The sequence below is a fragment of the Coturnix japonica genome, chromosome 1 (genome assembly GCF_001577835.2).
Source record: "Coturnix japonica isolate 7356 chromosome 1, Coturnix japonica 2.1, whole genome shotgun sequence".
Classification (NCBI taxonomy): Eukaryota; Metazoa; Chordata; class Aves; order Galliformes; family Phasianidae; genus Coturnix; species Coturnix japonica.
The window spans coordinates 116,288,190-116,302,778 of record NC_029516.1 but is presented as its reverse complement, the minus strand read 5'-3'; the positions used below and the strand labels follow the sequence as shown (position 1 = coordinate 116,302,778).

The 14,589-nt window shown below is 39.8% G+C and overlaps 1 protein-coding gene across 4 annotated transcripts in view; it reads right to left on the bottom strand.

Annotated features, from left to right (window-relative positions):
- Positions 1 to 210: 210 nt before the first annotated feature.
- The window catches only part of P2RY8 (P2Y receptor family member 8), a 42,746-nt gene continuing 28,367 nt past the window's right edge, over positions 211 to 14,589 (bottom strand). For all 4 annotated transcript variants that reach the window (XM_032441461.1, XM_015848531.2, XM_015848526.2 and 1 more), the window contains exon 3: positions 211 to 4,641. In XM_032441461.1, the coding sequence (XP_032297352.1) occupies positions 3,497 to 4,570 (1,074 nt within the window). In that variant the 5' untranslated portion in view covers positions 4,571 to 4,641 and the 3' untranslated portion in view covers positions 211 to 3,496. The remainder of the gene's footprint in view (positions 4,642 to 14,589) is intronic.

Genomic DNA, 14,589 nt, shown 5'->3' with positions numbered 1-14,589 from the left:
ATTGTTGCTTTTCAGATTTAGCTGTGGGAAGTGGGCATCCCATTGTCAACCTCTATTATTTATACATAAGCTATATTTATTATAGAAGAATTAATGAACAGGTATACAGAGAAAAGAAAAAAAAGGTCAGTCTTTAGAAAGGTAGGAAAAGTAAGAAGCTTAAAAAGTTGCAGAGATGTAGAAAAAAGGATCAACAGCAATGGAAAGCCAATTCATTTTATGTATTAACTTGATCTCCATGCCTTGTTCTAAGCAGAGAAGTAACTTGCACACGATAGGTGCAAACTCATCTTAAATCTTAAATCATGTACTTTTCACGGTTTGTTTATTTATTCGTTTATTCTTATATAAAAAAGTCCAAGCACATTCAGACATTAAATTGTTAAGCAATAAAAAAAATACCAAACCCAACAATAATAAACAGAACATGAGCTTATATACATCCATAGCTTCTCAGTAAAATTACTACCACAAAGGCAATCTAGTAAGCATGTCATCTATATATATATACGACTCTATACTAGAATCATAAAATTGTAGAATCATAGAATCACCAAGGTTGGAAAAGACCTCCAAGATCATCCAGTCCAACCCTCCATCTACCACCAGTATTTCCCCACTAAGCCATGTCCCTTAGTACAACATCTGCATGTTTCTTGAACACCACCAGGGACAGCGACTCAACCACCTCCCTGGGCAGCCTGTTGGAGCGTCTGACCACCCTTTCAGAGATGTTTCCCAGTATTCAACCTTAATCTCCCCTGGTGCAACTTGAAGCCATTCCCTCTTCTCCTATCATTAGTTATGCAGGATAAGAGCCCTACCCCAACCACTCCACAAGCTCCTTTCATGCTGTAGACAGCAATAAGATCTCCCCTGAGCCTTCTCTTCTTCAGACTGAATAATCCCAGTTGCCTCAGCTGTTCCTCATTAAACTTGTGCTCCAGACCCCTCAACAGCTTTGTTGCCCTTCCATGGACACACTCCAGGTCTTCAATGTCTTTCTTGTAGTGAGGGGCCCCAAGCTGAAGACAGCACTTGAGGTGTGGCCTCACCATGGCTGAGTACAGAAGGATGATTACTTCCCCACTCCTGCTGGTAACACTATTTCTGTTATAAGTCATGATGCCATTGGCCTTCTTGGTCACTTTGGCACACTGGTGGCTCATTTTCAGCCCAGTGTTGACCAGTACCCCCAGGTCCTTTTCATCCACACAGTCTTCCAGCCACTCTGCCCTGAGCCTGTAGCATTGCCTGGCACTGTTGGGGCCAAAGTGCGGGATCCTATACTTGGTCTTGTTGTACCTTACTGCATTGTCCTCAGTGCAGTGATCCAGCCTGTCCAGATCCCTCTGCAGGGCCTTCCTACCCCCCAGGCAGACTGACATTGCCTTCCAGTGTGGTGTCATCTGCAGACTTACTGAGGATGCTCTCAATGCTCTCATCCAGGTCATATTATATTGTACAGAACAGGCCACAGTGACAGCCCCTGGGGATCACCACTCATGACTAGCCACCAGGTAGATTAAAGTCCATTCACCACCACTCCACCACTCTCTGGGCCTGTTCATGCAGCTAGTTCTTTATCCAGCAAAGAGTGTACATGTCCAAACCACGGGCTGCCAGGTTCTTTAGGAGAATGCTGTGGGAAAGTGATTCCCTAAACTGAAGGCAGTATAGATATGAACTTCTCAATAACATTTCAAATGGCAACATGCGTTTATATGTATGTACATATACACAGATAAATACATTTAAACTCGCATACACTGAACAAGGACGTTAGCAGTCTTACACCATCTGGTGTCCCATGAGGACATGTTTCCAGTGTAGAAGAGCAGTTTTTGCACTATTTTTGAAGTAACTTCTTATTTTATTCTCTTAAAACACACCCCTCGCCCCCCAAAGCTTCATAGTATGCACCGTCAGATTCAAAACATTGTTCACTTCCACATGCCTTTTCTGAGAAACAATCCCACTATCAAAAACTCAGATTTTGCCTAACCTGAGCTATCTTGAGGAGAGCTGATATGATGAAGTACCTTCATGGGAAATTGTTCCTATTGCTTGGGGTGCGTGACTGAGAAAAGGATGAAGTGTTACAGTGAGTTGAGTGAAGCTGGAGAGAAGAACATTTTCAGTCAGTTGTGAGCAGCTTTTCAGTGTTGCAAAAGGAGCAATTCAGTATTTTTCAGAATACAACAGTTGATACCCAGTGTGCAAAGCTTCTGCCTTTTCTGCGCTGCTTGATGTCAGTTATGTTAGAGACGTTTCTCCACATTTCGGAGGGGACTTCAGGATGGCTGACAGAACAGTTTCTGCTGAAGTGTTGAAAACAGTTTTGGTAGAGAGAAAGCTGTAATGCTTTAAGTGGATGGAAGAGGGACTTGAAGGCCAAGGCAAAACCATGCTAAATTATCACGTGGGCCAGCAAAACATGAATAACTGAATTGCTGCCTTTTGACTATGGGACTTCTTAGGAAAAACCCAGTCTGTGTGTCTTTTCAGACAGTGTAGGTAAATAGAGGCACACATCCAAACTACTGAAAGTACTGTGCTATGCCTTGTATACCTTTTTATTATTATTAGCATTGTTTCTTTCATTAGAGGGGTAGAGCAGGCAACCGTGTAGGGCATGCTCGAAACAAAATGACGTTGATTGAGCTCGACGTGGACACAACAGTCCCAAGCAAGTAAGCAGGGAGTTTTTTGGGGTGTATATTTTTTTATTTCTTGTTTTGTTTTTACTTTAAATGCAGTAAGTTGTCTTCTCTTCTTTCACCTCCTTCTCCATCCTAAGAAATTAATTTGAGGAAATAAAAATCTAATCCATGCAGCAGTTGAAGTTAACTCAAATACTCTTCTTTTTAGCTTTTCTTTTATTGCTGGAGATATTTTGCTTGATAAAATTGAAGTAAACAATATGAGTCAGTCTAACCTTTTCAAAGGTTAGTGTGGTTTGATTCTGATAAACGGTTGGGTGAGTGTTGTGGTGAATTCACAGTGGCTATGTATTAAGCATTAATGGTAAAATGACAAGCTATGTTTTCTCACTCTTTTATAGAAATACAAGACAGAAAGCAATACATTAACAAAAACCCAAAGCACATTGCTTAGAAAAATAACTCCCCTACCCAAAATCCCTTTTCAGCATAAGCTTTAACTCATACACAGCAATATTTCACATTCATCTAGGACATCAAGCTTTGGGTAATGCTTGAAATCATATATCTTAAATTTAGTTCTTGTTCTAAACTTCTCCTTTGTACTAACTCCAGGCCAACCTTTAAAAAACTATGTTGGGTTTTCTTCAGAGGTTTTAAAAATAAACTCATTTTCTTTCGTGCTTCCACTTCTTATCAGCAAACAGTTGTTTGCTAAAGTAGCATGCATGGTATGCGTATGGTTTGATGTCTGTCACTGGAGAGAGTTATTTTCAGAAAGAAATGTTTTCTGCCTCTGCATTTGGAACTCAGGGGTGCTTTCCTGCCTGGGGCTAGAACACACTTTCTTGCCTTTGCAAACAGATCTTCACTCCCTCTAGGCCATCCATAGGTCCACTAGACATCGACCTGACTGACATGGTCCTGCCAGAAAATAAGCTTTCCCTTCTGGTTTCCAGGCTGTCAGTGAGTGGTACCTTAGGGCGAAAAACTTGCATGAATTTCTGGTAAAATTCTTTAGATGCAAAATAATAAATAAAGGGATCTATGCAGTTGTTGAGGCAACTTAAGCATAAGGTGAGCTTGTAGGCAGGGTACAAACTCCTTTCGTAAAACAGACGGACAATCATATGGGCAAGTAGGATAAAATTATTGGGAGCAAAGCAAGTGATGAATACCAAAAGAACTATCACTGCCAGGTATATGGACCTAGTCTTCTGCCTGTTACCATATCTGCTTGATGTCTGAATAAGCTTCCGAATGGTGCCCATGTAGCATCCAACTGTTACAATGAAAGGAATCAGGAAGAGCACGACAAATAGGGTGAGAAGAAAGGCTACCCAGGCTGCAAAGTTCGGCAGCATTTCCCATTTGAGGACATCAAAACAGGTTATAATCCCCAGTTCTTTCACTTCATAGGTCAGATCTGTGTTTTCCAGTGGGTAGAAAGCTAGTAGCAAGAAAATCCACATTATCACGCAGGCACCCAGGGCATATCTTTTTCTCCTCCACTTAATCAACTTCATGGGATGTACCACGCCCATGTACCTCTCTATGCTGATACAGGTCATAGTCAGTATGGAAGAATACATGTTGGAGTAGAACATCACAGTCACAAGGCTGCAAAGAGTCTCGCCGAAGGTCCAGTGATTGCCCTGAATGTGATAAGAAATCTGGAAGGGAAAGCAGCAGGCCAGCATGAGATCCGTGATGCTCAGGTTGATCATGAAGATAACAGAAGGTGTTTTGGGTTTGATGTGCCAGCAGAGCACCCAAAGGGAGAAAAAGTTGCCAGGGATACTGATAATAGCCACCACTGTATACACCACTGGGAGAGTGATGGAGATAGCTTTGTTTTGAAGCATTGCAAGCGTCTCAGCGTCCAGGTGTGATCCGTTTTTAACCATTATTCAAAAGAGAGTTCTTGTTCTCTGCAAGCCAGCTTGATCATATCATGAACACTTCTTGGCTTCAAAATCTAGAGAGAAAATGTCAAGAAAGAGAAGCAATGTGTCAAAGCAGAAATTGCAAACATGCTTCATATGCTAATTAAATACTAATTTTAAAAAGCCCAATGTCATTTGATATTACTATTGAACGAACTCAATCAATTAAAATTACCTTCTGAAAACTGCCTCATCCCTTCTACTTATTGCATTGTTTTATCTGTCTCATTCATTCCTAGCTTTGAACAGCTACTTTTTCCCTATAAATGGCTTTCTGATAGCTTTACAATCTGTACATTACCATTTGCACACCTCATTGTCATGTGATTGTGACACAAAGAAAATCACAAACTGAAGTTAAATCGATGTCTGTGTTAGAACACTATGCCATAAGTTCCTCAAGAGCTATTGTACTTGAGACCTGGCAAAAAAAAGAATGAAGTTTCTATGACAGGCTACCAAAGAAATATTCAATTCTAAAAATAAACAGGGTGCAATCCAGAAAGATTTTTAAAAGCGCAGACACAGCAGTAAGAAGTCCAGTGTGGGCCTATTTCTGTAAGTTTCTTGATCTGATCAATAAGACACAGTGCTTCAAAAGTCAGCTAAATATATTTGGAAATAGCGAGAGTCAGTATCAAACAGGTAATAACATGAAAATAGGAATCACTAAGAAGTCAGAGATGTGTTCCAAATATATCATGTACATGAAATGGAACGCATAATCACAACTGCAAAGATACTCTGAACTAAATTTATTGCAGATGAAATTCTGTTCTTGTCAGTGGAGTTATATCAAAAATTAAACCAACTTTTCAATTTTCAGGGGAACTAGAAAAGGTATTTAACTGACAAACAGATCTTAAAGAAAAGAAAAAGAATGTAATACCATCCATTTCAGCTCTTCTATCACAACTTACCTCACTAAATATGAGCTGGTTACTGCCTTAAAAATCTTTGTCAAGTGACAGCCATTCATGCCTAGCAACCCCACATTTCTCAAAGCAAACAGAAAGGTTTCATCTATATCTAAGTACCCACGGAATTTTAATATTAAGCCCGTGAAAGACCTTTGCGCTCAGAGACTGAGATCTCACCTCCAGATGCTATTCGTATACAAAGTGTATGTATTCATGTGGTTGAAGTTCTGGTGAAAATTTCCATTAAAACTTTCACACGAGGCACAAAGCTGTTGAATATCTATTACACCGAGTTTTATGTAAGGAATAATCATAAATATATTTTTCTGAAAGCAGCTGATGAATCACAGAATCACAGAGGTTGGATGGGACCTCTAGATATCATTGAGTCTAACCCTCCAGCTGGCCCCCTACAGCAGGCTGCACAGGTAGGCATAGGCTCATCAATATCTCCAGAGAAGGAGATAACTCAGAGAAAGGAGATCACTCCACAACCTCCTTGGCCAGCCCGTTCCAGTGTTCCTTCCTGTCATGTCACCATGACATTCTTTTGCATATTAGTGCAGAACATTCTGTGCTCCAGTTTATGGCTGTTTCCCCTTGTCCCATCCCCACAGACTGCTGAAAAGACGTTGGCCATGTCCTTTTGACTGCCACAGTTAAGATATTTATAAACATTAACAAGATTGGCTCTCAATCTTGTTTTCTCAAGGCTGAACAGACCCAGGTCACCCAGCCTTTCCTCACAGGGGAAATGCTCCAGGCCCTTTATCATCTTTGTGACCCTCTGCTGGACTTTTTCCAGGAGACACAAAGCATAGAACATAAAGCCTCACCTCTGGTTTCAAAACTGTAAACATACGTTCTGTTACATAAATATCCTGTAAGAAAGAAGTTTTATTTTGGCAACAGCTGTGTCTGAACTATGACAAGTAAACATGCAGGGAGACAAATATTCAATTTTGATTCTTCAAATGAGAAAGTACAGTCATATTGCCATTTACAGTAGTCCTTGAGATTTGGGCATAGAGAGAGAAATGTTACGAAATACCTAATTTGTGGAACATTTAGTAGACAGATGTATCTCAGTTCAATACTAGGTGCTAATCCCTCGCTAAATTTGGGGAGGATTTTTTTGCTCCTTTTCACGCTTCCTCACTTGGGACACACTACACAAAAGGCTCACTTGTAATTTCAGTAGCACCAGATTTTCCTGTGAGCTGTAATCATCACTGAGGGTGAAACATACTTAGTGCTTCTTTTGGCAGGGATGGTGATTGCTTTCCCCTCAGAGGATGAGAGATGGCAAATGAAACGGTAAAAGGTATGCAGAGAAACAAAGACTAAAAAAGCAGAAGAGAAGAGAACACTCTTATTTCTTAGTCATGGAAGAGTAACAACAGAGATGTCTACTTTCTTTTTAGGAGACTACTAAATAAAACTGATGCATTTCCTTTCTCACATCTATTCTTTTCCTGTTGTGTCAAGTGCACCTGCAAGTAAGACTGAAAAGCCTGTGAGCTGACTGAAGACAGATGTACCATTTCGTAAAAAGCTTTGTGATTTGAGTTGGAAAAATAAATCACGACGCGTGCCATTAAGCAGAAAGCCTTCTATTGCTTATTCTGATGCATTAATTTGGTTCACTACCTGTTAAAGCACTCCTGAGAAATGCCTTGTTTCCAGAATCCTTTGAGACCTTTGCCATTTTAGAAAGACACTACTCTAGCTGAGGAACGTAGGACAGCATGGGAAAATAAACCAACCAATCAACCAACAAGGAATGCTGAACATAGTTGCAAACATATTCAGAAAGAAATTAAATCACATAGTTTGTTCCTCTGCTGGACTGTCTGAATTGCTGTCGAGTTAACAGAATATTACACCAGTGTAGCAAACAGATTGTTAATTTCCTTTGTAGATTGGGTATGAAAAGAAGAAAGAACAAGGAAGGCCAAAGGGTAACATCTTGAGTTGTGAGAAAAGTGACAAACACTTTGATGTTTAGACAGACAAAAGGGTTTTAATACGTGGAAAAATAAGAAGCATCCTTTTATAACACAACTCAGCTCTTGTTCCCTGAGCATCCAGCTTTGCAGAAAGAGACTATAGGTTTTCCCTGGGTGTTCTAACACTTGCAATAAACTTTTGTGGAAATTTTAACATATAATGTTACATCTCTACAAGTCAAAGCTTTTGTTCGCTCAGTCAAGATCTGAACCTAAGTCTTCTAAGAAACTTCTTTGTTGTTCTTCTTGCTGAGGTTTCTTGTTTCTGTTTTGTTCTGAGTATCATACTTGCAAAGATCACCAAATGCTGCCGAGGATGTAGCCACATTATCACAAAGGCATTATTTCACACAGTATTAAAGTCTTTAACTTATTTTCTTAAAAAAACCCACACATATATTTTCAGGAAATGTGCTTGCTTGTGCACTTATCATAGAATCACCAAAGTTGGAAAAGACTTCCAAGATTGTCCAGCACAACCATCTACCTACTACCAGTATATCCCGCTAAACCATGTCCCTCAGTACAACATCTAAACGTTTCTTGAACCACCTCCCTGGACAGCCTGTTCCAAAGTCTGAGCACTCTCTTAGAACATCCAACCTGAATCTCCCCTGGCACAGCTTGAGGCCATTCCCTCTAGTCCTGTTACTAGTTACATGGGAGAAGAGGCCGAGCCCCACGTTGCCACAACCTCCCTTCAGGCAGTTGTAGAGAGCAATGAGGTCTCCCCTGGGCCTCCTCTTCTCTGGACTGAATAATCCCAGCTCCCTCAGCCACTCCCCATAAGACTTGTGCTCCAGACCCCTCACAGCTTTGTTACCCTTCTCTGGACACGCTCCAGGGCCTCAATATCTTTCTTGTAGTGAGGGGCCTAAAACTCAACGCAGAACTTGAGTCACAGCCTTGCCTGAGTGCAGAGGAATGTGAAATATTTTTATACCAAAAGAGTGACTTTAGAAATGCCATACTGACCAGAAGCTCTTGCAGAGACATGTTTCCGTCTTTTTTTAGGTACACCTAGTCAAAGTAAATCTTGTGGTGGTTATGGGTCTGACCTCAAATAGTTAGGCCAAGGCAAAACACAAGTGTCTTCTCTCCACAAGTGTTTCACACCAAAAGGTGAGAAAACCTCTATTTTTAAAGTGAAAAAAAAATATATGGAGACATTACCAGCCTTAGTGTAGTGGAGGAATACATGCCTGTTGAGCTTGTATCAGTCTAGATGAAAGCAGCTTTATTCAAGACTGGAGAAAAGTAATCTTAACACTTCTTCCTATTGGGGAGTACTCCAGCCTGAGGGGATGCAAACAGGCAGCTCCCATGGTTAAAGAAAAAAGTTGTGCTGAGTGTAAAGCGATTCTGTGCTGATTGCAAACACTGCAGTTAACAACGTTCATTCTATGTTTGATAACAGTTTGCAAATATACAGCCTGCATTTTCCATGTTAATAACCCTGTCCAGAGTGAACCTAGTCAATGCCATCTTTTAAGAGTACATTTCTGGAGTAGTCAGGTTTATGGAAATATTGGTATTTCCATAAACATTAGGTTGTAGGACAGACCTGTTCTGTGACACTCAGCATATGAAGCCTGAGTCTATGACTATATGTGCTGCCAAGGATCTGGTTACTTCATAAAACAAAGTGGATTGCAGTTTCTAAGCAGCTTTCAACAATGCTATGAGCAGTCTTAGGTCAATCTGTATAACTGCCTTGGTCAGTTTTCTAGGCTGCTCTAAATTTCAATCAGAGTAAGTAAGGATCCTGAAGAAGATTTAAATTATTCTGGTTATTGCAATAATTGCCAGAATATATCATATATATATAAATCTTTCCTACACGCACAGACTTTGTAAGCCTTTTTTTTTTTTAAGCCTGATATTTTAAGAATTATTAGCAAAGGTCACTGTCCAAGTGCATGCTCTTATTTCTCAACAGCACAAGGTAACTCGTTTCTTGTTGAAATAATGCTGTCTTGCACTTAAGCATGGAGCAAGAGCATGCACGCAAGCAGTTACTGACAAGCTGCTGATTCCTGGCAGGGAACATTGACTTCATGCAGCCACAGTTTTTGTTAGGTGGCTACACAGAGTGTATGGCAATGGACAACCAGTTTGCTAAATAATCTGCCTCAACAGATGTCCTGAGCCACATGGAATGATCCTGTGCCAGAGGGCCATACTGCAGGTAGCTTGCCCTAAACAATTATTAAACAGTATTGACTCACAGCAAAACACTGATATTTTTCTAAACGTCAACCTGAAGAAATCTAAATTTAATAATATATGAATTGGTTTTCTGTATTACTTTGCATCTTTGCATATTGTCTGTGTCCAGGACTGATGAACAGCTTTTGGTCTGCAGTTACCTCCTACTATGAGTAAATACCTCACACAGCCATTGTGAAAGTCAAAGGAATAGTTGAGACCATTTCCCTTCTCAGTTCAACTGTCAGGAAAACTATCAATACTTTGATGGCAGAAGCCATTTGTGATAGACAATACGCCAGATTTCCAATAGAGAATCCATTCATCTTCAGGAAAGTTCAGAGGCTTATAGTGAATGTGTGGGCATGATGACATTTTACACCAAATATGTGTAGGTTGCTGTAAAAGCAACGATTCCTATTTATTTTTCACACAGAGGCTGGTTTCACACAGGTTGCCCAAGGAGGTTGTGGATGTCCCACCCCTGGAGGCCTTCAAGGACAGGCTGGATGTGGCTCTGGGCAGCCTGGTCTGGTGGTTGGTGACCCTGCACATAGCAGGGGGTTAAAAGCAGATGATCATTGTGGCCCCTTTCAATGCAGGTCATTCTATGATATGATCCTATATATAGTTAGTCACTTTGATATCTCCCATCTGTCACACAGCAACAAAATGTAATAGAATATTGGTGGGAAGCCTCAACCTCTACTGCCATACCACTGATATCTGCCTCTAACATTATGGGTCAATGTCATGAAATCGGAGGCATTACTTTCAGAGCAGCCAAAGTATATATATTCTGCTTCAACTGTATCTTTTCTATCTGTTCATTTCTTTCTTCTGTGAAATTCTTTTTGAATGTTTCCTCTCCTGCTCAGTCCAAAGGAACTGAGGTAGAGCTGTATGTGTTTTTGAAGATTATCTTTAGAGATTAAAAAGAAAGCACATGGTAAAAAAAAAAAAAAAAAAAGAAAGAAAGAAAAAAAAAAAGAAAAAAGAAAAAGAAAAAAAACAGCTTTCTCTTCCAGTTGCATTAAGGATATGAGAATCTTTAGTTGTTGATTGATTTAATATACACTACAGTCCATAAACAGCTCAGTCCACCTATATTATACAGGTGTAGCTGAAAGGATAATTTGACATGATTTTTGGGGCATACTGTTTAGAACAGAATATAGAGTAACCCTAGCACACATGTAAGACATTTTGTGCAGAAACTGGAAACAAACTTGTTAGTGAAATCTCAGGAATAACTACATGAGCATTTAGCATGCATGACCTGGTTTTAAAAGCAGCATGCATACACAGAATAGAAGAGATGCAAAATAAGAGATCTTTTTTTGCCCTTTTTTTCCCCCTCCTCGTTTACCATTTTTTTCCTGACTTCTCAATTTGATACCAGTCAGAAGTATGACTGGTGATACACAAGAAATGCTTTTGGTTTTGTGTTGGTTTTTTTTCCTATCTCATAATCTCCAGTTCAACAGGCTGGAACTAGATGATCCTTAAGGTCTCTTCCAACCCAAGCCATTCTATGATTCTGCAATTCTACAATTCTACATTCTGTGATTGCTAACAAAAGCTCCCGTGCTTATTCGGTTTCACAGTAACTACTTGTGCTGCCACACTAATACACAGAGTTGCAACAAGAATAGCACTCTGAAACCACATCTGCTACCATTTCATTCTTCTGAAAGCCATCGAATGCAGGAGACGCAGTGGGTCAAAGCTGAAATCTTATCGGTTGAACTAAGCTGCAAGGGTGCTAGTTAGATTTCTATCTCTCTTGCAAATCTTCACTGCACTTAGGTCACTTAAATAAGGTAAAAAGTTGATCACACGCCTGTCTAACATATGCTTCCTTCATTAAAAGTATAAAGTAGCCTAATTTTAGTCAAGAAGTGAGCTGGTATATAATTTAATGAAAATTTGGGGGTGGGGAAGGGGTGTCTAGTGTGTGTTCTCATCTATAGGCAACACATAGCAACAACTTGCTGGCTTTACTTGAACTTGAGCTCCCCATTACCACTAGTGAAATGCCCTGAGATACCTGGATCATTTCAGTATGAGGCATTAAGAGAGTTTAGTAAAATTAAGGGAAAAAGAAAAAAAAAAGATTATTTCTTGTTTTAGAGACTGTTATTTACTGATGTGTGTACTAAAAAATAGAGTCTTGACAGTCATTTTTATGATCGTGATATTTAGCTGACTTGATAGGGCTAATTTCAGATATTACATGAAAGGAAAGCAATCCTGCAGCATAGGAACTCCAAGTCCCAAAGAAAAACTTTGTCAGATAAAATTCAAAGCTTGAGTTTCACTAGGACTAAAACACACTAGATAAAAAACTGGGGTCCAGGGATCAGCCAGTCTTAAAGTGTATTTCTGTGTAAGATGAGACTTAAGCCTATGAGGGTGAAAAAAGTATACCTTGAGAAATGCAGTGACAAGGACAAATATAGAGAACAAAGAGCAATTTGAAAATGGCATAACTAACGCTCTTCATCTGAAGAGATGAAAATGAAGGGGAAATTAAACTCCTGCCATGCTGAAACCTACTGATACAAACTGGAGAAAAATCTCCTGCAGATCATATCATGGGCTGATGATCATGTACTTTATAGATATTTAGTTTGTATGAAAACTGCGTGTGGAAGATTAAGATACTGAAATTCATGGGATATCTAAAAACAAACTCTGAAGTGTTTTGAAAGCTAGCATGATTATGATCCAGTTAGTGAATAATAGCAATAGAGCAGTAGGAAATAGCTCTTGGGAAGCAAAATGTGAGTTATAAGTACCCCTACAGACATCCATGTGATATTCTTTAGAATATTACTGAATCTGTGGAGAGCCAATGTATGACTGGAAATCAGTGCATAGGAAAATGATTAAAATATACTAAGAATAAAGTAAAAGTTTGGCACAGTTGGACCCTATACAGGAAAAACATTTCAAGCTAACCCAAAACAATTAAGGTTTCCATTGTTAAAAGTTAAGGTTACAGTTTTTAAACTGAAGGCTAAAGAAAGACATTTGGCACAGAAAATATATGGTTCAGGATGACACACACATTGGAGGTGGGAATGTTATTAAATCCTCTATATTCTTAAAGGACAGGAAAAGATATTAATAACATCCAGGAAGGAACTGGACAAACAGCTTCTGTAATGTTTCAAGTAGATCACATATAACAGTAAGAATAAACCTAAGATATTCACCATAGAATCATAAGATGACCAACGTTGGAAAAGATCACCCAAGATCATCCAGTCCAACCATCCACCTACCACCAATATTTCTCCACTAAACCATGTCCCTTAGTACAACATTTCAATGCTTCTTGAAGGTCTCCAGGGATGGTGAATCAACTATCTCCATGAGCGGCACTTTCCTGAGCCTCCCCACTCTTTCAGAGAAGAAATTTTTCCTAATATTCAACCTGAATCTCCCTTGGCTCAACTTGAGGCCATTCCTTCTTTTCCTGTCACTCTTTGCTGGGAGAAGAGGCTGACTGATTTATCAGCATTGCTACAGCACAAAAGTACAGCTTGCTGTCCTTGGGCCAAATACATGAAAATAACTGATGAGAAATGAGACTTGTTAGAAGAAAACTTTAAGCTTGAAACCTAAGCTCTCGTGAGGGCTTCCCTATCAAAAGGTTTTAGTTCCCTTTTTCTGTTGTGCCTCTGCTGTAGAGCCATAGGTCTCGAAGGAGAACTGCTCCTGGGACATCCCTTGTTGGGGCTTCGATAGAGGCTGATACCTTCTCCCAACCCTCTCAGCAGTCTTGTCTTCAGAAACACTGAGGATTCATTCTGCTTTGTGGAAGCAAAGGCAGGGCTATGCTCTTACAATATAGCCTGCCCTCGAGAATACCAGCACCAACAACTTTTCTGTTTCTCCTGAAAAAAAGTGGAGGTTGTTTAATTTTTCTTTCAACTTTGTTCCCATCTCTGTTTTGGGACCCATGTTCAGAGAAGCAGGACCATCACTATGTTTTCCCACAAAGCAGCCAAGCCCCACTGAAATTACTCAGGAACAGGACAGGGTTTATTCACATGGCACCAGGCACATGGTGGAGAGACCTGGTGGGGTGCGTGAGGTGGAGTCATTGATGCCTGTGGTAGTCATTAAGCATCACCACCCGCAGGGCTTTTACTGCCGTTTGCCAGCCAAATGATGGAAAAAGCCACTGTTCTGAAAGTCATTCATGGACTAAAGGAAACAGATCCAGATCCCTTTTAAGTATCTGAGTAAAGTTCTCATCTCAAAAATATAAAGGCAATATAGATTTCAGGAGAGATGTTTTAGTCTCCTTATTGTTTTCCTGTGTATGTTTCAGTCTCTTGCTATGCCTCACAGTCATAAATACACAGAGAGGAAGAAATGCAAAGCAGAGTTCTAAGCTTTCAAACAAATTGATTTCCTTCTTTAATACAGTTTGTGAATGATGTACTCCTAAAAGAGCCTACAAAGTGGAAAGTAAATTCATGCAGCCCCTTCTAGAATCAGACGTGGAGGTGAGAAAAGCCATAGCGCTTAAACATTGCAGATAGCGACGATAAGAGAGCAGTGATATTTTTCATCACATGATGTGGGGAAAATTTGTTACAAGTTAAGACGTGTTGCTCAGTGCAGGTTCCTCTTTCAATTCTCTGAATCTCTTTTTAAAAAAATATCAAAAAGAAGCAAACACAAAAACTGAATTTAAAAAGCAGTTTCCTCAATTCAAAACTACTCACCACTCCCACAACATCTCTTTAGATGTTACCTACCTCTAAGGCATTCTATAAGGTACACACTAAAGTCATTTGCATACAGACTGATAGGCTTTAGAGCA